This window comes from Sitophilus oryzae, unplaced genomic scaffold, assembly GCF_002938485.1.
Source record: "Sitophilus oryzae breed Bouriz unplaced genomic scaffold, Soryzae_2.0 scaffold_1740_pilon_pilon, whole genome shotgun sequence".
In the NCBI taxonomy this organism is placed as follows: Eukaryota; Metazoa; Arthropoda; class Insecta; order Coleoptera; family Curculionidae; genus Sitophilus; species Sitophilus oryzae.
Genome location: NW_022146436.1, coordinates 346,283 through 363,335, shown reverse-complemented (window position 1 = coordinate 363,335; position 17,053 = coordinate 346,283). Strand labels below are relative to the sequence as shown.

The 17,053-nt window shown below is 31.2% G+C and overlaps 1 protein-coding gene across 1 annotated transcript in view; it reads left to right on the top strand.

Moving 5' to 3' along the window:
- The first annotated feature begins 1,597 nt into the window (after nt 1–1,597).
- LOC115881809 (kinesin-like protein KIF19) overlaps nt 1,598–17,053 on the top strand; it is a 77,982-nt gene continuing 62,526 nt past the window's right edge. The window contains exon 1 of the mRNA XM_030899480.1: nt 1,598–1,905. Coding sequence (XP_030755340.1) covers nt 1,759–1,905 — 147 coding nt within the window. The 5' untranslated portion in view covers nt 1,598–1,758. The remainder of the gene's footprint in view (nt 1,906–17,053) is intronic.

Sequence of the window (17,053 nt, the reverse complement as noted above, 5' to 3'; positions counted from 1 at the left end):
GATAAAACTACTTAAAGAACCATTTATAACTTATTTACAATTATTTATCTAAAAGAATTTATTTTGAATTTAGTGCTGTAAATGTACGCGTCAACCGAAGCTGTTTGTTTTGTGTGTTCCTCAGGTCCCAGGCGTCGGTTTATGTATGAGAAAAACAGACAGTTGAGATCTTAAGCTTGATTTTCATGCATCCGTTATCCGACGATATGATGATACGATATTAATTTTATTGGTTGAATTTAAAGACTTTGATTGGTTAGAAACGGTTAACTAAAATCAGTCAATAAAATTAATATTGTATCATCGTATCGTCGGACAATGGATGCATGAAAATCAAGCTTTACTCGAATTTTCTGTTTACGTTTGGCCGCCGTTCTCTGTTTCTCCAGATTATTCCACTCGCTCTCAAATGGGGGCGGGGCATATTAGTCAGGTTGGGCCGAGTCCACACGGGTCCGGAATACGACTATAAACGTATCTGTTTGAATTTTAAATATAAAAATATATTTAAAAAATATAAAAATAAAAGAATTTTCAAAATAATTCTTCTAGTATGCATATTTAGAAAAACTTTTATTACATTCTCTTCAAGTGAAGGAGAAGAACGTATACTCTCTAGTAATGAACTTTTAATGTTCATCACAGTATTCCATACATTTTTATCCTTAAAAAATAGTAGACAAGGTCAACAAAAAAAATTATTGAGTGTCTTACAACCACATAACCAGAGTTACTAAATGAACTAAAATCGGTTTTATAATATTTTTTATTCTATACAGCGATGTGTTTCAGAAACCTATAGTCTAAGAGCTAGCGACGTTTTCGAGAAACTATTTTAAGAAAGCTGGCTCTTTGATATATGTTTTACTATACTCCCTGGAACAGCATGCGGCCCGTCTGGCTGCCGATACCCGTTGCGTTCATTACTGCACAGCGGAACAATTTAGTCCTATAAATTCCAGTATTGAATATAAATCGAACATGTCTCCATAGCGCAGTGCGTAGAGTTTCCGACTACGAACCGAGGATTCAGAGTTCGATCCGGGACAGGGCAAAGAGTTTTTTTATTTTATTTTTGTTTATATTCTGGTAGTAAAACATTAAATAATTCTGGTGATTCAAAAAACAAATATTTAATACTTTACTATCAGAATTATTTTTATTTTTAGCGTTTAGCGTAGGTCTTAAGCTCGTCTATAAAGCTCGACCAATACACACATTAAATAATTAAATTTAATTATTTCAATAAATTTACTGAGAATTTTAATTTATTATAAAAGATCTCAGTGATTTTTTAAATAAAAAACGTATTATAATATTTTGAAGGGATCTGTATACGATTATTGCTATGATATTGTGATATATAAAATATTAAAAAAAATGCTGTTTGAATATTTTACTATACTATAATTCCTAAAAATCAATTTCAATCATAAGAAATAAATCACCAGCGGCACTTTTGTTTTACATTTACCCAATAGCGCAGGCCTCTACACGAACAGGTTGTCCTTCGCCGCTATAACCAAAACTACTTTAACCCCTTATTCAGTTCAGTTTTTGCTGTTAACTTCGAACGACCACAATAGGGAGTATGTCTTTATTTACTTTCACGATCGAAAGCACGTTGGGAAAGCAAAGTGAATATACTACAAACTTTTTCATGGAAATATAGCAAACGTTTTTTATAATCGTATTTTTTTGGGACAGTTTTAAACGAAATAAATATATATTTAAAGACGTTTTAAGTGAAATTTAAGTATGACACCGGAAACACCTTCAAGCTCCGGAAGTGATACTTCTCGACCTCCTGTAAAGTCTGCAGAGGAACGTTTGATGGTTGCTGTCAGAATAAGGCCCCTTAAGAACGACGAATCTCAAAGAGTCCTATATGCCAGGGACAAAAAGGTAAATTATATCTTTCTAATAATATTTCTGTTTATTGAAACATGTTTTTTTTTGTGTTAGTAATTTTTATAAATTTTTTATTCTGTTTAGATTAGACATTAAAATTTTATTAGTAAAATCTAAATAAAATTGAGTAAAAATAAATAATAAAAATAATGTGTTTAGAAAATGAGGTATTCTAATTTCATAGAGTAGTCATATGTAATTACAATCTAAGCTATGAAATTAAAATTTATTAATATGCTATAAACAAATATCCACTCCTACTGCACATAATTTGTGCAGCACATTTTCGTATTTCTAATTATTTTAGTCTTATGTTATTAAACAAAATATTAATACGGGAATAATATAAATATACAGTTCATACCAAATAAACTTTTAGTCACGTGATTAAGCTTGATCGGCGCATCCTTGCCCACTTTTATATATTTTCTTTTAATCAAAATATATTAGAATAAAAATAAATTAATTATAATTATATAAACAATTATTATTTACATCAACAAAACTCGCCTCCTTAACAGCACTTAAGGGACATAAAGGGACATTACTACCGCCTTCCCGTTCAAAAATATTCTAATAAGTTTGCGATGAGTTTTTTTGCATTGGCTATTGAGCTATCTTGTACCACTTCGCACTCAAAGAGGTTCTAAAAAGAACAATGTTTGACTGCAAGGTCTGCTATTAAACATTTTCAAGCTTAAAGTATCACAACACTATTTATTTAAACCAAAAACTCGTAATACAAAACTAAAGTGTTAAAACGAATGACAATGCCAGGAAATAAATAAATGAGGCAACTTGACATTTTTTACAGCGGAGTTATCACCTGAATCCCCAGTGTGAAATTTAAATTCCGGTTAGTCATCACAGCGCCGAATATGTCCATGGTTGGCAACAATGAATTAAAAAATCGCACCCTTGATTACTAAACGTTTAATTGATGTGAAATATATGTATCAGTTTTTCTATTACTTTTTTCATTGCATCTTTTAAAATAGAAAATGGTAATCACACCTTACAAGATTATGACAATTTTTTACCGAGTTTTTTACTATAACTTAGATTGTAAAAAATAATTAAGATTTAAGTGGACTACGAGCCCTAACAACTATATGTTGGGACAAGGTCATATTATGGAATTATTGCCCTAGTTTTCCAAAATGACTGAAAAATATATGTTTAATTTTTTAAATATAAACATAACCATATATCCTAAACAACTTGACAATATTTTTATGAATTTGTAAATCAATCCATATTTACAGTAGCGGATTTTGTTCATAAAAGGACAAATTTGCTGACAACTAAATGTTGGGACAAGTATTTTTAAATAATTAATATCATCATAGGCGGCTTTGCCATAAACGTCACAAATGTCGCAAACTGTTTACTTCAGCATTGACAGCTTGTAAGTGACTCGATACTTTGAGTAGTGAGATTTACTGTAAGAAATTTTAATTTTTTTAATTTTCAATTTTGTTAATTTAATCCAAAGTAATGGTCCGTGGAAAAGATACAAATGAAAAACTACGCGAAATTATCATTCGTCAATACAGTACGGGAAAAACAATTCAAAAAATTTCTGATGATTTCTGAAGTATTCCAAAAACCACGGTCTTTAATACAATAAAAAAATACGGCGAATCTGCCAACGTAGACGTTAGAGGTAAAATTTCGGGAAGGCCAAGAGTTGTATCTCAGAGAGATTTACGAAATTTAGTAAAAATTTGCAAGTCTGCAAGAAGAAGTACTCTTCGCGAAGTAATAGTTAAATGGAATACTGTAACTGGTTTAAATATATCAAGATAATGTTGCCGAAAATATATCCACAAATGCGGTCTGGGGTTTTACAAGGTAAACTTTATTTTGTGTGGATAATCAATTACCTGAAGATTATTGATACATATTCATATTTAGGCCAAAGAAAAACCGCTACTGACAGAAATTCAAAAGAAAAATCGCTACACTTGAGCAAACTCCAAATTATCGTGGACACAAAATGATTGGAATAAGGTCATATTTAGCGATGAGTCTAAATTTGATGTTTGCGTTGGAGATCATCGAAAACGAATAATATGAAATAAAGCAGAAGACTTTCATAAAGATTGCTTAAAGAGGGTTGTTAAATTTCCGAGAGGAGGAGATTATGGTTTGGGGTTGCATGTCAGCAAGAGGTTTGGGCAAATAAAATTTTATAGATGGCACTGTTAACGCCCAAAATTATCAACATATTCTTGAGACCTCACTTTTGCCTAGTGCTCAAGAATTGTTTCCAAACGAAGACTATATTTTCCAACAAGATGGAGCATCGTGCCGTTCAGCAAGATCAACTAAAAATTGGTTCGGTAATAATAATATAAAAGTTCTATCCTATCCTTCACGTAGTCCGGACCTCAATGTTGTAGAAACTGTGTGGCATAAAATGAAGCAATATTTAAGAAACCACCCTCAACGAACAATTTTTGATTTGCGGACAAAACTGCAGGAAATTTGGGATAATTTTTCTCCTCAAATGTGCCAATCTTTGGTAAATACAATGCCATTAAGAGTTCGGGCAGTTGTTAAGGCGAAAGGTGATGTAACTTCGTATTAAACAAATTCCTTGTTGTGCTGTCCCAGTATATAGTTGTCAGTAAATTTGGCTTGATTTTGTCAAAATAAGCTATTATCAAAAGTGATTTGTTTGCAAAGTTATAAAAATATAGTAAAATTGTCTAGATCATATTGTAATGTTTGAATTTAGAATAATAAACAAAATAAATTGAGTCGTTTTAACAAATTACTATTTTTATTGCAAAAAAGTTTGTTAAACTTGAATATTTAGTTATTGTTGTTGGAATATTTTCCTAGACAAAATTACAAACTATTGTTATAAGTATCTAATAATGAACCTTTTAAATATGAAAAAGAAATATTCTGTTTTAATAAGCAATTTAAATATTATTAGTAAAGTCATGCAGAGTAAAAATAAATAATTGAAGTAATAGGTTTAGGAAAGGAGTTATTCAAATTTAAAAAAAAATATATTTGTAATTACATTCTAATTTAACTTTCTAACGCTGAAATTTATTAAATTGATATACACAAATATCTGCTATTCTAAATAATTTATGTAGCAGAAGCTCGTTATCGTATTAATATAATATATTTTCATTTGTTAGATATATTATTTTGGTATATTATGAAGACATTTTGTACGGTTCCCCCAGTTAAAATAATATAAAATCTAATATATCTGTACTTTGCCCATAAAATGTCATAACAAATAGATTCAGTTATAAAATTGTTCACAAAAAATATTTTTAATATACAGAATGTCCTCGGATTTTTTTACAAGAGGATTAATTTTTTTATTACTGAAATTTTGAAAAAAATGCATTCCTTATAAAAATTGTTGCTTGTTCCAAAATGGTTAATCCCGCTTATAATTTCCTAAATTTCCATACCGTTTCAGAGATAATTAAAAAAAAATGAAAATATGACTTAATTTTCCTAAGTTCTAAAAATCTAAACGCGTTTCTATGATAATATAATTTGGAGTTTATTCTTTGATAGATGGTTATTATTAATTTTGAGTAAAGTTATCTTTTTTGTTGTTGTTAAATTATCACATTTCTGATAACTATTATCACCCTTTCCGTAGCACTGTACTAAATAAATTTTGTGCTTCTTTAACATTTTGAAACGGCAAACAATATGACGATTTTTAATACTATCTATATCTATCAAAGAAATCCGTTTTGATTTTTAGGACTATATTTTACTGTTTTTTTATTTTTTTCTAAAAAGGTATGGAAATTTGGAAAAGTATAAACGGGATTAACCATTTTAAAACAAGCAAAAATGTTTATGGATAACGAATTTTTTTCGAAATATCAACAATAAAAGAGTGGTTGCTCTTTTAAAGGCAATCCAGGGACATACTGTATAAAAAAAATAATTTATTATCAAAAATTATAAAAGACTGCAGTTCTTGGTATGTATTTATGTAGTAATTAAGGAAATATTTGTCTAAGTTCTTTTTCAAGCGATTTTAAATAATTTAAAGAGTCTTCATTTATTTTTATAACCAGTTAAAAAGAAATTATATTTTTCTTTAACTGATTTGTATATATTTTTGAATATATTAATTAGTATTTGGTATTTTAGAATAATCATCAAAATTAATAATAATTTATATAATATAATATATAATTTAATAAATTAAAAAATTAATGAATTAGGTACTGTTTTACATGAAGAAACAAAAAAAAGTTGACATTGGACATAAACTGTCGAGCATAAAAATTCCCCATTGTAGGACACATTTGACCAATACCCATTAACCCATATTCAGCGATTAATAACATTAGATATCGACTTGCTTCATATTGAAACAATACAATTCAATTACACAAAGCTTCGGTAGAGAATATTTTGTATGCTACCGGTAGTAAGCCTATTGGTCAATAGTTTCTGATGTCTTCTTTGCTGCTTTTCTTATGAATTAGAATTATTTTGGCGCTACTCCAGTCTTGTAGTATTTGTTTTCTTCTTACACAGCTCGTTTATATATTTGCTAGGATTATTTTTTTTAATGGCTAGCTAAGGGTATACATATAGTAAATTCATTAATCGCATTTTAATGAAAAACTGAAAACTGTTTATATATATATATATATATATATATATATATATATATATATATATATATATATATATATATATATATATTCCTATTTATATATATATGATAATATATATATATATATATATATATATATATATATATATATATATATATATATATATATTCCTTTTATGGCTTATGATAAAATATAATTAATTTTAAGAATTGACATAAAAATCGGAATTGTACTTCCGGGAAACATATTGCCATAAAACTGAACGTTAATATCTGTTTTATGTGGTTACGTCTCAAATTAAATCAGCCAACAAGTATATAAGCACCGTTTTTTCATAAGGTTATTTTTGTACAACATATTTGTTCGTAAATTATATGCAAGTTTTTATTAAAGTTTATTACAAGATCGTTACATCAAATTTACATAATGTAATACCTATTAAAAAAAGTCTAATTACCTTATCGGTACGCAACTATCTTCACGAAAAAACTCTGGTCATGGAACGAATGACGTAGGTGATCGCGGTCTATATTTATAGTACTGCAGTAAATATATTCAATCTGAGCGTGAATGAAAAATCAAACTTTGGAAAAAGGCGTAAATCTGCGTCGAAATCGCACACTGCCTACCCTTATAAATGCAAATGATGTTGGGGCACGTCAATTTTATAGCGCTATAAATAGGTTTTTTGTTTGTTTGTGGTTACGTTCATCTAGGGTTGCCAGATTGTTATAGCTGAATTCTGGGTGAGCAAAAAAAATGCGAGAACTAAAAAAAATGGCGACGCTCTAAAAAATATAGATCACCAGCCCAGCACCTTCTTCCTATTTGTGGGACTAGTGTGTGAAAACTAAATTAAAACAAATCATGGTTTATTGACACAAGCACAAATAACATAAGCGAAGGTAGTTACACAGGGTGAGTCTTAAATAAGTGTAAATATTTTCAGGGCTGGTAGACCTCCATAAAAGAAACACATATTCTCTTTACCGTTTCTCAAATAAGTCCAAAATTACCGAGTTCTTTTTCTGTAAAACATAAAAAAATGAATTTTTGCTTACATTTTAAGAACCATTGGATCTTTTCTGAGTTTTCTTTCTTGTAAATTCAATCTACCTATGTTGCCATATTATCAAGAAATTGTGTTTTTTAACTAAAAATTAAAAAAACTGTTTTCAACAATAATTGCAAATTTTCAATTTTTTTTTTCACGAAATAAAACCTCATAGTCGTGTTTAGGGTTGCAATAGTTTGAATTAAAAAGTAGTTTTTTAATTGTTTGTTAGGGTTGAAACATACTATACTCAGGGCCGGCGGAAGGAAATATTTAGACCGGGCGAGTACCCTATCTGGCGCCCCCCCCCTCCTTAACAGTTATTATAACTCTCTTTTTCCTTCACTCCTATACTTTAACTACAAATTAAGCATATTTATGCTACTTTCACAATAAATTTTCACTTAAAGATACTTCAAAATTCTTCTCTTCGTTCAATCTTACCCTGCGATTGTTATTTTTTCTACACCGGTCTCGAAAGTGACTCACTCCTATAAATTTTTTATTTTTTTTAGATAAAAAAACAGTTGCATTATTTTTTATTATATTTTATTATTAAGAATTTAAGAAAATTTTCCTTTCTTTTTCACAAACAATTACATATTTAGTGCAGAATCAGTATTACGATCAGACAGTTTTGTCGGCTGCAAAATGAGGATCAGTCAATGTTTGAGATGCATTTCTTTGTAAGAAATTTTTCTTTGTGTGATTCCTCTAATGAGAAAATTCTACGATTTTGCTACCATTTTCAGTGTATTACTACATATTAAATCCGGAACAATCAAAACCACCAAAAAATTGATATCTTTCCCACTACTATTAATAAGTTAATTTAATTAATGAGGCAAACTTATAATTTTTTTTTGATAATAAGGATATCGGAATCCTCTTCAGTTTCTTGCGAATGAATATTTGCCGCATATAACTTTAGGGCATATCAGCCATTAATAACAAATAAAGGGTGTGGATAGTAGAAAATTTTGAGCGGTCAGTCTAAAACTGTTAATTTTGCTGGTTCTTGACCCAAAACAGATTGTTTAGAAATTTATAAAAACGCAAATTATAGAAAGAAGGATTATTTACAAAAAGTTGTTAGCTTTTCAGTTATAAAAATGCCACCAACAAATCCAATTTATATTTTTTTATTTAATTTTGTTTAATATTTTTTCACGAAAATGAATTCGCAAATCCCAGTTTCGGATAGAGCACTCAAAAATCATATAGAATAGAAGAAATCAAAACTATCCCAAAGCTTTCTTGCTAAGGATTTTTTTGAGCATAATTTCAATAAACTATAATAGGATACATCTAGGATATAGTATAGCGTTTATAATGTTTAGTCAGATATTCTTCCCTATGTGGTATGGTAATAGCTAATGTGTTAATGTGGAAATTGACAGTACCGATTAATTATTGAACTGGATATTCGTTACTATTTGTTTAGATTACGGTTTTTAAATATTTTATTTACTGTCGTGGCGCCTCTCGTTTCCGGCGCCCCGGGCGGCCGCCCGGATTGCTCGGCCCTTCCGCCGGCCCTGACTATACTACTACTATACTACCTCTAAAATATTTGCACTTATTTAAGACTCACCCTGTATATACAGTATGTTCCAGGATTGCCTTTACAAGAGGAAAACATTTTTTATTATTGACATTTTGAGAGAAATGCATTCTTCATAATTTTGCTTGTTCTAAAATAGTTAATCCCGTTTATACCTTTACAAATTTCCATACCGTTATAAAGAAAATAAAAAAAACACGAAAATAAGATTGAATTTTCATATTACCATAGAAACGGGTTTTGATTTTTAAGACTTAAAATTCAACCATATTCTAATTTTTTTTTGGAGATTTGGAAAAGTATAAACGGGGATAACCATTTTAAAACCACCAAAAATATACAAAGAATGCGTTTTGCCCAAAATATCAATAATAAAAAAGTTTTTCCACTTGTAAAGACAATTCGTGAAGCGTAAATAGATTCCTTACTACGGTACAGCTGAGTTCGCCGCTGTAACACAGTAAACAAACCAACTATGCTAGCGCTCTTTATATGAAGAGATTCTTTACTGCGCTACAGCAGAGGTTGCCTGTGATGCCGTAGTAAGCAATGCAAATGAAACAGCCGTAAGGAAATACTGGGATATTAATAAGGTACAATAGTTAATGCTTACAGTATTAAATATTAAAAGAACACTAAGAAGTACATTTGGAAACATACTATCCAGATTTTGCTTTTTCTATGAATTTATCAAATAAAGGTCAAATTTTTAATTAGATTATTATTTTTACCAACTGACTTCTCATAGACTAGTAAAGAACAAAAACAAGTAAGAAAGCACAATTATTTAGGAAACAACAATGGTTTTATCGCTTGTAGACATCTTCGTTTTTTTTTCTTCGAAATTGACTCACGCTTTGAAGGTCTGCCTGCTTGAACTCTTTTTGCCCGTAAAGGTAAGTGTTCATTTGAGAGTATTACTCGCGCGAGAAAAATTCTCGCATTTCGATACACGTCTGCGACTACCTATCGGAGAATATTTATTTTACTATCAATAGTTTACTCGCAACAATTTGCTCTCAAGTGTATACATATTATTTTTAATAGCGGATAGTTACTTCTGAAATACGATTACGTTTCGTATTGTGATAGTTCTAGCAGAGAAATATTAATTTAAAATGGCAGCTACTCGCAAAGAGTGGTCAAAAGACGATACTTTGATAAGTATATACGAGGAAAATTCAGTTTTGTGGGATACCATCGGATTAACTATCTGCACTTCTATGTTTCTTTCACACTTCACATAAACAAATTAAATGAAAAATTACAAAAATACAAACTGAATCAACACATACTAGAACTAACGGAAAGCTATTTAAAAAATCGACTACAAAAAATTTGCATGGGAAATATTGAAAGTAAAACTACCATGGCGCCATATGAGATACCGCGAGGAGGAAATCTACCACCTCTCCTGTATATCCTTTATACAAACGATCTCCGCGAACTAGCATTAAATGGCGTCATATATGGATATGCCGATGATACATGTTTAGTATATACAGGAACAGATCAGAACATCCTTGAAACAAACATCAACAAAGACCTGCAAAAAGTGCAAACATGGTGCTACAATAATATCCTAACCATAAACGAGCTAAAAACAGAATATATGATATTTAAAACCACAAAACAAAAAATTAAACTTACAAATAAAACTACAAAACCATATTCTACGAGAAACATCAACAATCAACTATTTAGGGTTAAAAATACAAAATAATTTGAAATGGGATGCTCATGTAGTAAAGCTGAAAAATGAAAATATACGCACAATTGCAGCTTTAATAAAAATTCAAAAATTGATACCAAATAACATGAGAAAACCTTCATATCACGCACTGTTTACCTCAAGGATGAACTATTTAATTTTTATATGGAGAAATACGACCGAAAATAATTTCAACGCATTGCAACGTCAACAAAATAAAATTTTAAAATTAATATATAAATTACACAAAAGAACACCAACACACATATTATTTGATACAGCGCAAGAACTAGATATAAAACAATTAATACTTTTTAATAGCTTGCTATATATTAAATTAAATACAAACAAGGAAGTTCACAATTACCAAACAAGGAGAAAGTCACATATTAGATGCCATAAAGTAAAAAATAAGATATTAACACAAAGACTAACAACTAAAACAATTCAAACATTCAATAATTTAGTAGAGGAGGTAAAAAAAATGAAATTTATACAATTCAAAAAGGGGATCAAATGGTTAATATTAAATAGAACCATACACTAAATCCAGAAATCGACGACAGAAATAATTAAGAAAAGAATGCCTTCGATACCATCTGGCCAGGATCTGGTACCAACAGGTATATGCTGTGCATTATTTATGTGTTGTATATATGTTTTATATGAGGGAATAACTAAATTGATTAAAAAAAACACAAAACACGTTAATACACAAAGAAAGGCAGTTGATGAAACACAAAACTCAAATGGATACCCTCCTGACAGATATGTGTGAGAGTAAGCATTTGGAGAGTTTTTAGTTATCTAGCCAAGAGCAAAAATTCTTTAAATCGCTCTCAAATGGACACTGTGACTAACGAATTCACTCACACGAATTACTCTCAAATGGACACTTACCTTAACATAGGTCCAGATCGATATTTTTTCTAGAAATTGATGTAGGTGGAACATTTCGCTCGAGTACTCGATTCTTGAAATAACCGACATCGCTCGATTATGAACGAGCGATGCAAGTGACGAGTTACGAGCGACGAACGAAAGCGGTCACAGAATGAAATAAATTGAAATCCCATTTTAATGTGACATACTCTATAAAAAGCCGAGCGAATATTTTACATACATTGCAGGTAGGAAATTTATACGACGTTATCCGTTGCGTATCTGAGTGAAAATTTTACGACCTACATCGACAATGCCTTGAAATAAACTAAATCAAGCAAGCGATTAAGCGAATCGCTCGTCTCTTACTACTTACCATTCATCACCGAAAGCAACTTAATGCTTGGCGTTACGAGGACAAGCAACAAGCGACGGGCGAAAACCCGTATTTTTAGATACGAGCGATATTTCGCTCGATTCAATAATCGAGTACTCGATTATTGAAATCGCTTGAAACTCGAGTACTCGATTGATGAATAGGTATGATTGATAAATAATTATGATTGATGAATAGGTATGCTATTTCTCCATTTTCGCCGGGTTGCAATTTCTCTTGTTTATTCTCTTTTTCTTCAATGTCATTTATGTTCATACTATCAAAGAAGTTCGTGGAAACATCATTGCCGAGGGCTATTTTAGCAAAATATTTTCAAGGTAAGAGTCGGAGCTGTCTTCAACACAATTCCCAATTTCTGTCGAATTGCACAAATGTGCTTACAAAAGAGCCCGCCTTGACCATGTATGCAATTACAAAAAGAAATATCTGCATGTACTGTTGAAAAAAAAATCATTGCTGGAGGAAACTCTGTAGGCATTTTTGCCAGACACAAACATGCTCCCATTAATCGTAGCGGAATGCTTCGCTGTCCCTCTGTAAGGAATGAAGTATTAAAGTACGCGCTTTAAAACAGTAATACATTCTTTCCTGTCATGCATCAAAAGGCTCCGCCAGAATAAGGAATCTATTTACACATCCGGGGACATACACTACACATACGGGGATATACAGTATTAGGAGGGTTAATCACCGCGAACTTAAAGATCTATTGTGTCCCCGTTTCTTGAGCTACAGCTCATCATACAGCCTATAACTTATTATACATGAGGAATTTATTGTTGTAGGGGTGATAAGGTATTTCCCCATCATTCTCTGACAATAGATATTTTTCCTACGGGGAGTGGACATCTACCTCCTCCGAGGGCATACAGCCTTCCACGGTTGAGGTTTGGCCCTTCATGACCTTCGCAGTAGAGAAGCTTATCTCTAGAAGTATTATCTGCTAAAATACTCGTGAGGTGGAGGCTGGAGGATCTGTCTCCATTTTCTCCATATCTTTAACTTCGTCTCTTCTTAGACCTGACACTGCTGTTGTCCCAAATCCATAATAGAGGATATATCCCTCTCTCTTTCTTTCTCTCTCTCTCTACTGCCTCCTTGGATTTGAGATCAATTCCTATTGTGAGGACCTGACCATGGCCCTCCTTCTTAGGTAGGCTTAGGTCTTTACAGGTAGGTGATCTCTTTGCCCTTGCCCCTCGGCAAAAAGCCCGTGATGGTTTTTCTGCCGCGGAGCAAGAACAAAGAGACCATCTATCTGCTGAGCCTTACGATTGCCAAACCTTAGTGCACGTTCATATTGGCATCGGTTGGACCGTGAGCTTTGCGCGTATGGCGTAGAGCGATGCCGTCTCTGGCGTTGTGGTTTTCACATTGAACGAGCGGTGATTTGCAGTTGTTTCTTAGCCATTACAAGACAATTATTATTGGTCAAGATGCATTTGTTTATAGGAATTTTGCGCCTAAAATGGATTACTCTTGGAAATGGATAAAAATAGTTTTTCTTTATGGAGAATTTTAACAGCTCTAACTTAAACTTGTAATCATTATTTCGTTCATTATTTTAGTCATAGGCGATGTCATTATTCGTGGCAAGTATTGTACGCTACTTCTTCTTTGACACAACTACAACCATTAAAATAGAATAAAAGAACGAACAGTAGCAGCGACGCACAGTGATCTTAGGCTGGGTCATAAGTGGTCAAATCCGACATCCTGGTATCTTCCTTAACCGATACTAATTAAACACTTAAATGACCCCAGATATATGACGCATTATAAGTGAATTCCTAAATTATTTTTTTTGGAATTCACTTATAATGCGTAAATTATTTTTTTAGCTACTATGACAACTAAGTAACATTTAAACCTAAAAACCATTTCAGTTTTGAAGCTGTCAAGCGGCATGGTTTAAAAAAAATGTTTTGCTTCGGTCATGAAAGCAAAGAAAATATTCGCCAGGAGATTAAGCAGTTGACACCCGCGAATACTAGGAAATCGAAGCCAAGCATATGGAAGCAGTTTACAAACTTTCATCTCATCTTTGTAATTGAAATGTATCAAAATTATCATGAATTCCTAAATTATTTTTTTTTAAGTTACAGAGGGTTCATTTAGTATAATTTTGGATCGTAATCACCATAAGCCTAAAGAAAAAAAGTAAAACAAATTATAACTAAGGCAAAAATTGTTCGTGGAAGAAACTAAGGACATCTATGTAAAGGGTAAGTACTGGGCTTTTAAGCAGTACCAAAAAAAAATGGTAAGAGCTTTTTTTATTTTACGCAAAATTGTTTTAATAAAATGTTAATTTAAAACATGTTCTTGCTAGTTTCACAAAATTTATCTTTTAAAGTCCACCTTAGTCCGGCTAGCTAGTATGTAAGTATCATACCCCAAGGCTTACTCAGTACATCTAAATTATATATTTACCCGTCATAACCCGCCCATGAGGACAACAGAGATAAACTCTGTATAACGAATGTTGTCCGATGTGTTATTAAGGAACCAAGCATTTTTTACGGGATTTGCTGGTGAAAATTATATTTTTACCTCGAATCGTTTTAACTTATATCTTAAGTTGAACATACAGGGTGCTACAAATTCGAGGTACGAGCATTGGTATCTCGGTAATCGTAATAGATACGAACATGATTAAATTGGGGCAAAGTTGCGCTTTAGGATGTTCACCAAGATGCAATCAAAAACCTGAGTTTTTTGGAAAAAAAGGATTTTTGAAATTCAATAATAAAAAAAACGTATTTTTTTCGTATTCTTAAAATCTCTTTATTATGACCAAAATGAATTTTGACCGCTTTCTGACCCAGCCAGATCACTGTGCGACGCCGCTCCAAATTCAAGCAAGTCGATTTGGTGCACCGCGCAGTGCAGCTCAGTAACGCTCGTCAATGTGCTCAAGCAACATCGCGCAGCTCTCAACGTTCGAGCGGTGCCAAATTAACAAGCACTTACTGCTTCACGGTCTTTCTGCCGTCACCGTGTATATATAATTACCAAAATAAGATTAATTAAAGGTAAATAATTCACGATACCGCCATAGGAATAAAGCTAGAAATAGAAAAAGTGAAAGAAGGCAAATAATTCGATATAAACGAATAAAGCTACATAGAAAAATGGTCATGGGTGCCCAGTGGCGTAGAGGTATAGGCTCTCGTCTACCAGTCTCAACGTAGTGGGTTCGAATCCTACACCCCGCATTTCATCAGCCGACTATTTTTTATTAAAATAAAATAGTTTGGGTACCTAGATAGACTCAGCCTTAAATGAGTACTTGGGATTCATAATCCTGAGGTAATAATAGGCGGTTGAAGCTTGTAGTGCTAGCCACTTTACCTTCCTTATACCGAACGGCTCTAGTTTGGCAAGCTGTACCTTGCTACGCCCAAGGCGTTAAACGCTATACGCGGGGCTATTATTATTATTATTATTAGACAAATGTGATGGAATTAAGCATAAGCATATATTTCTTACTTTGTGAACTTATAACATTTCATTTTATAATTTAATTGACGCTTTTCGAGATAGTATAAGGATTTTTCGGAATCCGGGTCAACTTACATAAATCCGGGATTCTTGCGAAAATCGTGGTAACCTGGCAACCCTACGTTCATCGGAAAACATAGTAAACCATTCGGATATTTTCGGACATTTCCAAACCAGACCTAGTTGAAATTGTACTGTAATCAATTTCAAACGAGGTATAAATAAACACACTGAAATAAATATTCCTTTTTTACGTGCCACAAATTAAGCTACAAAACGATCTTAATAGTAGAAACCTTTATTTCTTAAAATATTTAATTTGCGACTAGCATTATTTATTAGTTATATGATTTTTCAAATTGCCAAAGAAAATAATATTTTTGAAAAATTTTTTTTTTTTTTTTAGTTAAAAAAATAAATCCTCATTCCTGCTTCATGACATATTAAGTTCTTCTACTAAATTTTGATAAAAAAGACTCCCATGCATTTAATTTATGTATTAATATATTTTTTTTATATAGGTATATTTTGTATACTTATTAAAATAAGGTATAATACAATAGAAGTTAATATAGGTACAAGACAAGGATGTCCTTTTTTCGACTCGGCTAGAAACGCTAGTAGGACTATTATTATTATTATACAGGGTTACGATAATTATTTATTATTATTATACAGGGTTACCACATACGACATGGAGATTGTTGTTTGGCGTTCGTTGAGGAGACTATTAGAGCTACTGATTTAAGAATGTTTTTTAAGATACAGGTGTCACGGAAATAATTAAAGAAAAAATATCAAAATTTTATTGATGTTTTTTTTTTTTTTTTTTTTTTTTTTTTTTTTTTTTTTTTTTTTACTTTGATTTAAAATAGTAAATTTTTATTTTTTTTTTTTTTTTTTTTTTTTTTTTGTTTTTTGAAATATTTTCAATTTGTGGTATAGTAAATTTAAAATAAATGTTTTCTGTCTTTTCAAGTATTTATTGAGAATTTTGTGTTTATTATTTGATGATTATTGTTTTTAATACAAAAAAAAAAAAAAAAAAAAAAATTTTTAAATAATTACAATAACTTCAAACGGCAATGGCTGCTCTTTGTTAAATGCGGCGGAATGCCCTGTATATTTAGGAGAATCAGATGCACAATTGGAGATTTGATAAATCTCAGAATTTTTTACATGCCATTTTTTTTACCACTAATGCATTTCAAGTTTTCGTAGAAAGAGGTTGTGCATTTTTCTTATAATTTTAGGCCTCATTTTATCCCAGCAAATATTAGAATAATGACATTTTTAGATTGTTTTTAAAACAAAAAAAAAAAAAAAAAAAAAAAAAAAACTATTTAAATTATTGATGTCTTTTATTTAAATCAACATTTAATTGGAAATGTATATATATAACGCT